Source organism: Schistocerca serialis, chromosome 6 (assembly GCF_023864345.2).
Source record: "Schistocerca serialis cubense isolate TAMUIC-IGC-003099 chromosome 6, iqSchSeri2.2, whole genome shotgun sequence".
Lineage (NCBI taxonomy): Eukaryota > Metazoa > Arthropoda > Insecta > Orthoptera > Acrididae > Schistocerca > Schistocerca serialis.
This window is the reverse complement of record NC_064643.1, coordinates 522,324,053-522,331,850: the sequence shown is the minus strand read 5'-3', so window position 1 is coordinate 522,331,850 and position 7,798 is coordinate 522,324,053. Positions and strand designations below refer to the sequence as shown.

The 7,798-nt window shown below is 44.6% G+C and overlaps 1 protein-coding gene across 1 annotated transcript; it reads left to right on the top strand.

Moving 5' to 3' along the window:
• Positions 1-3,688: 3,688 nt before the first annotated feature.
• Positions 3,689-6,963, top strand: LOC126484961 (uncharacterized). The gene is made up of 3 exons (XM_050108562.1): positions 3,689-3,732; positions 5,168-5,341; positions 6,592-6,963. Exons 1-3 carry the CDS (start codon positions 3,730-3,732, stop codon positions 6,961-6,963), a joined length of 549 nt encoding a protein of 182 aa, XP_049964519.1. The 5' UTR covers positions 3,689-3,729.
• The last annotated feature ends 835 nt before the right edge of the window (positions 6,964-7,798 follow it).

Sequence of the window (7,798 nt, the reverse complement as noted above, 5' to 3'; positions counted from 1 at the left end):
ATCTTCCATCGGCAAGGCCTTTGCAACACTCGAAACGTTCATTACTGAGCAAGGGGAAACTCTCACATCACGTACCTCCATGGACTCCAGGGACGTTTTTAACTCAACATTTGGGCAAGCATTGTGGGTGATCATCTGATTGGGCTGGTGCGTCTACCTCCTCTGCTTACTGGGACAAATTACCTTCACTTTTTGCAAGAAACTCTACCCGGCCTGCTGGAAGATGTTCCCCTGGACATATGGCTACGGAGGTGGTTGCAGCACTATGGGGCGCCCGAATATAACAGTCGTGCTTGTGCGGATGAACTCTTCGACGACCAGGTAATTGGCAGAGGTGCTCATAGGACATGGCCCCCGCGATCACCATACTTCACGCCACCGGACTTTGTCCTGCGGAGATTCTTCAAGGTTCTAGTTCACCCACCCGGACGCGAACCACCTAAAAAAGAAGAGGAATTAATAGTTCGCATCCAATATGCCGCCTGTCACACTAGGGTAATTCCAGGAATCATTGACGCAAAACACCGTTCGAAATTATCAAGCTTTGTGTCGTGTCAGAGGATTGCCAGTTCGAGCACCTGCTTTAAGTAAAGAATGTACTAGCTACAAAAAAAGGCCCTTTTCGGGGCCGACACAATTTGTAAAAGACTTTCTGTACGAGTAGTAATAGCTGGTGACGCGTTTCTTCCCGGTACGTCTTATCACGAAACTACAATGGATGTATCGGGACCCGGTGGATTCGCCCCCAGCTCCCCAGAGTGGAAGGCTGGTGCGCTACCACAAAGCGTGCGGACGGCCTTGCATACATCGCGATCTCCGGCAGGCAAAGCATTCGCGGTCATGCGTTGTCCAGAGCATCCGGCAACAGGGCAATTCTGCGGCCAATTGGAGCGCGTGGCGCCAAGTTTCCGTAGTTTAAAAATGGTACGTCGCCCTCCTACACAACACTAGTAATTTTGGTTCCTACTGGCATCAGCTATCCAGGGTTAAAGTTCTGTGACACAATTTTTCTCCAACTTGTGTATATTGTGAACAGTACTGGCACTGTAACACTCCTTGTACATGGGAAAGTAGCTACTTTCATGTTTGAAGATTTATCTCCGCTCTATTTGATAAGAACCCTTCAGTTAAAACACAGATTAGGCTTACATTCCACTCACTCGTATTTTGTTGTTTTGGTGACAACGCATTACTGTGTTACACGCCCTCTAAAAGTAACAGGATATTAATGTCGGCACATTCTAAAGTCTCGGGGATGAGTATAGTGAGATGATTTTCGCACGGTAGTATCTTTCGGAATCCGTTATGGTTGCTACAGAGTAAATTTTTCAGAAAATTTTTAATATCCATAAAAGGTAAGGTACAGTTTTTTCAGGAACGCTTAGGCCAACATACACACAGATCCGCAGGTAAGATTGGTCTATTGCGAAAAATATACAGGAAGAAAGTTCGTTCCAGAATCTGCAAGGACGAAGTGAAATTTACATAGTTTATAGAACTTTTAGCTAGTAAAATCCATGTGTTAAAATGAATAAGAGTGATGAACATGTAGCTGAATGGAAGCTCGTTAGTCCACTTCCATCCCAGCTACAGCGGATTAAAAAGCTTTCATTCAGCTATTTGTTCATCGCTTTTACCATTTCAACATCTGGTTTCTACTACCTGAAAATTCTGTAAACTATGTATAAGTATTTTAGCTGTGGTTGGCCTTGGTTTAAAATTATTTGAAGTGATTTTTTTTGTACCTCTACATCTACTCTGCAGTTCACAATGAAGTGCTTTGCAGAGGTTTCATCGAAGTACCTTCAAGCTATTTCTGTACCTGAAGAAATGTATGATACATTCTCTGTTGTCTTACAGTACCATTTATGTACTGACTATGGGTTTCGATAGCGGGCCGTCTTCACAGTGGAAAACTATCTGTTTTGACTTCACATGGCTTACATGCCATTTAATCAGGAAAGTATACGCCTTTGTTGACTTGAAACCGTAAGAAGATTGTTACTTGACGGCGTAATGCAGGCTTAACCAAGCAGAAAACAACATCGTAAACATGAAAACATGTGAGAGTAGTAAGTGCACAACACCATTGCTTAGTTACAACAAAAAGACAGCAAACTGTGCATCATGAATTTCCCCAAGTAGATCTATGCTCTTGACAGCTGCATGAAAAACCTATTTTGTTTTATTTCTTTATCGTTCCACCCTCGAACAGCCTGTGGTAAAAAGGAACACTTAAACATCTCCGAGCGAACTCTGTTTTCTCATATTTTATTACAATGGCCATTTCTCCCTATGAAGGTGGGCACCAATAAAATATTTTCGCATTCGAAGGAGAGATTCGTAGACTGAAATTTCGTAAAAACGTCCTGCTGCAACGAAAAACGCCTTTGTCCTAATGATTGCCACCCCAGCTCGCATATTACACTCATCAAAAAAAGTTTTGCATCACCGCTGTTCCCGTAATCTGAAGATACAGTCATGCATCAATGTAGGAGGATGTGCGGAGGTACCGGTGTGTACAGCAATATGGACCACCACTTCTGAAGGTCTCGCTGTATGATGATAGAACATGCAATGTGTGGTTTTCATGAGCAACAAAAAGGGCAGAAATGATGTTTATATTGATCTCAATTCCAATTTTCTGTACAGGTTACGGAACTCTCAGAACCGAGGTGATGGAAAACTTTTTTTTTGATGTGTTTGTATACGCAACTTTCTCTCCCCTGTTTTTTGATAATAGAAACCACGCTGCCCTTCTTTGAACTTTCTCGATGTCCTCCATCAGTTCTACCACATGAGGAAGAAGACGAACAAGTGTAGCGTAGTGCAGACTGTCTCTTCAGTAGACCTGTCCTATCTTCTAAGTGTACTGCTAACAAATTGCAGTCTTTGGTTGCCTTTTCACACAACTTTTGTTATTTGATCTTTCCAGTTTATTTGTAGTTATAATGCCTAAGTATGTATGAGTGAAGTTTAGAAAATACAGGCTCGTTCTCAGAGTGATGAATAGTGGGTTACCAAGCGAGTTTAAAGGTTTGGAAAATAGGAAACTAAAATATTTGCGAATGCACTTAGGAGCCTCTCTTTTCGCAGAGAACGGAACGACCTACAGTGAGTAATCGAGCAGTGAAATGGTGACGACTTCAAACTTGATTAAGCATATGAACTATGAGGAGAAGCGAGAGAGAGTTATTATGTCATACGGAATATTCAGAGGGAGTAAGGTGCCGGACATCGGTTACTATACTCAATTCAGTGGAGGCTCAGTTGGGAAAATGAAAACTTTTCAAAAGTTATTGATCAAAGGGGACTCCAGTAAGTAGGCTTCTCTTTGTGAAGAATCCGTAATTTGAAGGTGAGAAGACAACAACGAAGTTCTCGGAGGAGAGGCAGCCGTCGCGTCTGCAGACAGCTGAGAGCTCCTTACAAAATCGAGCAACTGGGATGGGCGCCATTGCAAGCGGCACGAAACCGAGCTTCGCTTAATTTTTGGCGCAAACCGCAGCGGCTCCATTGCAACAGCGGAGGAGCGCGACTCGTCGCGTAGCTTTTATGTCGCATCATGTCGGCTGTTGTGACACGGAGATCCCCGGGCGGTAATTGAAAGCGACGCTCAATTAGGCCCTGCGTCGGGATCTGGTATAAAAGAGCGCCGGAACCTCCCAGCAGCATCAGTCAGCTCATCTCAGCTCCAACTGCCTCACTCCAGCCCAGCACAGCAGTGACATGGTGAGTCTAAGTCACAAAAAACCGTCTCTCGATGTCACTAAGAGTTATTCCCTAGTTTCAGTTACCATTCGTCCCCTCTTCAGTCTTTTTCCGTTCTATTTGAAAATTAATGTTCAGTAGACCACGGCCCTCATGTCTAATTCAGACTGTGAGAGCAGGTAACACATAACTTTGCACTTTCCTGCTTTCAAAGTGGAGGTCGTCTTTATTCGCGTTTCAACAAATGACGACAACTACGTGCCATAATTCTTATAGCTTTAGACTGACGAACTCCTCCCCACAATCAGCCATACGTGTCATCTGATCCTCTCTGAAGCTACGGTTCCGAAACACTTTACGTTGAGCAAAATCAAAAATATCAGACTTTTAGTATAGGCATAATATTCGATCACATCGAAGTACATTTGGTACGTTTCTTACCAATATACAATTTCAATCAACGAGGATTTAACTGTAATTTCTTTCCTACCAGGTACTAATTTTAAAAACAGTCTTAGAAAGATAACAATGCTTCTCCCTAATTGGAACGACACACGCTTTTCTAATATCAAACTCAACAGCTCTAATTTTTTGTAGTTGCTAGTTTTTTATTCTTATTACCCATTTAGAGGCACTCTCTTAATTACGTCAGTGACCATTCTTTAGACATATCGGAGGAGTTTCAGCATTCCATGTAAATGGCCTCATATCGAAATGGTACGTGTCTAGAAGGAACGCCCCGTAATGAGAAAGCAAAGGCAACAATTTCATTCTAGATCAGAGTATATGACAGTCATTTAAACGGAATAGATTTATATTAAGAATAAAGATGAGTACATCAGTATTGTCAGTCATTACGGCAACCACTATGGGATAAACCACTGGTTTACTTTACAGTGGCATTTGAATGGAAGATTTTTTTTTAAAAAAAATCATAAAAGAATCCCTTTACATATTAATTTTTGGTGTTTTCTTGTTTTTAATTTTTGGAGAGGTTCTTTCATCGATCATTCTGGAAATTAAATTCTTAAGCCGCTTATTGAGCGATACCAAAAATCCTTTTCTGTTGCTATTAGATTTCTTGCCCATCAACTTATCACCTTTTAAAGAATCTTTTATCGCTCCAAGTTTTCTGGTGCAGCCAAAAATTTCCGTTACACGAAGCAGCAGATTGAGACGGCTGTGGAATTTACTGTGGATCTTACAACTTGGTACAGTCGTTCTGAAATATGTCGTCAATATCGAGTCGCGACAAAATCGTTTTCTTCCCTCAAAGTTCACGGAGAATTGCCATAACACTCTCGTATTGAACAAACCAGCCGGTAGCAAAGCATACGGATCGCCTCTGAACTGTTTCGATACCGATAAGGATCTTGAGCACTGAAGCATTACGGCACAGAACGTGTCCGCAGAATGTTGGGTGCGTCCTTACAACCAGGTCCTCGTGTTGTGGCAGGTGTGTACAATCTCCGTGGTGGTGGCGTGCCTGGTGGCGGCGGCGGTCGCTGCCCCCGATCTGTCCTACCTGCCACCGGCTGCTGGGGGCGGCGGTGGAGGCGGCGCGGGGGGCGGCTACGGACGTGGTGGACCCGGCGGCGGCGGCGGTGGTGGTGGCGATGAGGGCCCATCGGTAAGTCGGAAGAAGCCAACTAGCGGGCTGGAAGACAATTAAGCAGTAAGTTGCTTTGCTTTCTTCCTTAATGTAGACACAGCTTTCACCTCACCTCTTCTGTGCTTCAAGGACAGTTCAGGATTTGTCACTGGTCTAAGTTCTTACTTTTCACGGTTTAACATCACACAAATGTACTGGTGTTGATACAGGGTGTAAAGACTGAAAATAATATCACACACCAAAAGAAATTATCCCTTCTAACGTCTTTTTATACATTCATTCTAAATCATGCAGTGTGTAACACGTGAGTAGCACTATGATCGGGCACCCCATAGAATCAAACTACTCAGTGGTAAAATTATAAGTTCATAGCTCCGGGATTTAATTTTCTACTTCGTGACTTATTTAGCCGCTCTGTTAATTCCATGTTATCGTGAATATTGACTGAATGCATCATCTGCACATCAGTACATCCGGTGGCTTTAAAGCCATGCCCAACATGCAACTATAATCAGAATTCCAGCCTGTAACCTTAAATGAGGGGTGAGCCGGAAAGGGGAAGCCAGATTCTATCATCACATTCTCACCATAAAATATGTATGAGATGAAGTAATATGATGCTTGACGTATCTTGGAATATGTTAGGTACTCATCACCAAGTGAGGTGGGGCAGTAGTTAGCAAACTGGACTCGCATTCGGGAGGACGACCGTTAAAGCCACCGTCCGGCCATCCAGATTTAGGTTTTTCGAGATTTCCCTAAATTGCTCCAGGAAAATGCTGGGATGGTTTCTTTAAAAGGGCCACGGCCCATTTCCTTCCCCATCCTCGACACAATCCGAGCTTGTTTGTCATGTCTAATGACCTCGATGTCGACGGGACATTAAACCTAATCTTCCTTCCTTTGCCTTAGGAAGTCATCAATCCAGTCCAAAAGCCGATTGAGTAGTCAGTCACCTACTATTCATTAGGTTATACTGAAAATCGTACAGTGTTCAGTAGGGTAGGGAGACAACTAGATGGTGAAGAAGTTTCCAGCGAAACGGAATGGTGACTCTGCGACGGTAGTGATCTCACTTCAGTAACGGACTGCAGTGCTGTTCATCTACACTCGTTATCTACAGGTGATGACAAGAATGCTCGCTTTACTTTTTCTGAGTATCCTGGACGATTTCCTTCGCTACATGCTTGCTGCACCGCATGCACTTTCTACAAGCGTTTACCTATGTTTTCTCCGTTGTGCTACACCGCCTCGTTGTGTGCCTGCAGGAGCCGGCGAACTACGAGTTCTCGTACGAAGTACAGGACGCGGCCGCAGGACTCGACTTCGGGCACAAGGAGTCCCGCCAGGGCCACGTCGCCAACGGCATGTACCACGTGCAGCTGCCCGACGGCCGCCAGCAGCGCGTAGACTACGTGGCCGACGAGCAGGGTTACCGGCCCAACGTCAAGTACGAGGGCACCGCCACCTTCGGCGGCCCCGGAGGCGGCGGCGGCGGCGGCGGCGGCGGCCGCGGAGGCTTCGGAGGCGCTGGAGGCGCTGGAGGCGCTGGAGGCCCTGGAGGCGCTGGAGGCTACAACTACGGCGCGCCGGCACCCGGCAGCGGAGGCATCGCCGCCAACGGAGGCTACCAGTACTAGCGGCCCGAGCGGCTGAGGCGGAGGCGGCGGCGGGCGCCGAGTAGGCGCCACCTGACTACTGTACAAATATTTATTGAATAAACGCACGCATTGAAGATGTCAAATCACTGACGTGTCATTGCTTCCTTGAGTCCACTGTTCCCATGCGATATCCTCACTAAGAACAAATTAAAATATCTGGAGCGTCTGGATCAGGTTTCCTAGTCACAGTTAACAGCTCATCTTCCGTAATGCCACTAGAAATTCTTCGAATTAGGTGACGACATGACATATTTAACTTTAGAGACATTGTAGTTTGATAGTATAATGGGGATTCAATTGTTATGCCTTATACGTATAGCATGCTATATGGCTGCCTTCATACTGAAAAGAGAATATTTTGGTAACTTTCAAACTACGTCATTTAAACGCAGTAGAAATAATACTCGCTCGTTTCTGGCCGATGAGATGTCAGTCCCTTTCCCGATGCTTGCCTGAGAAATCGATCGTGATTTCATTTCAAATATATCGATAATTTAGTCTTCGAAAAGTTTTGTAAGTGACTTCTCGGACAACATATATAAACGTTTAGGGTCACCAGTATCATAACTGGTTTGACGTTGCTCGCCAGGAATTTCTCTCTTGTGTCAACCTCTTCTTCACATAGTAGCACTTGGAACCTACGTCTTTAACTGTTTGCTGAATTTAATCCATTCTCTGTCTTCCTCTGCAGTTTTTACCCTCTACAGCTCCCTCTAGCACCATGGAAGCTCTTCTCTGATGTCTTAACAGATGTCCTACCATTCAGTCCCTTCTTCTTATCAGTGTTTTCCATATATTCCCTTCTTTCCAATTC

What these genes read in the sequence shown, in the direction of transcription:
- LOC126484961 (XM_050108562.1), top strand. An exon ending in GTGGCGATGAGGGCCCATCG is followed by an intron (nt 5,342 to 6,591) that starts GTAAGTCGGAAG and finishes GTGTGCCTGCAG; the next exon opens with GAGCCGGCGAACTACGAGTT.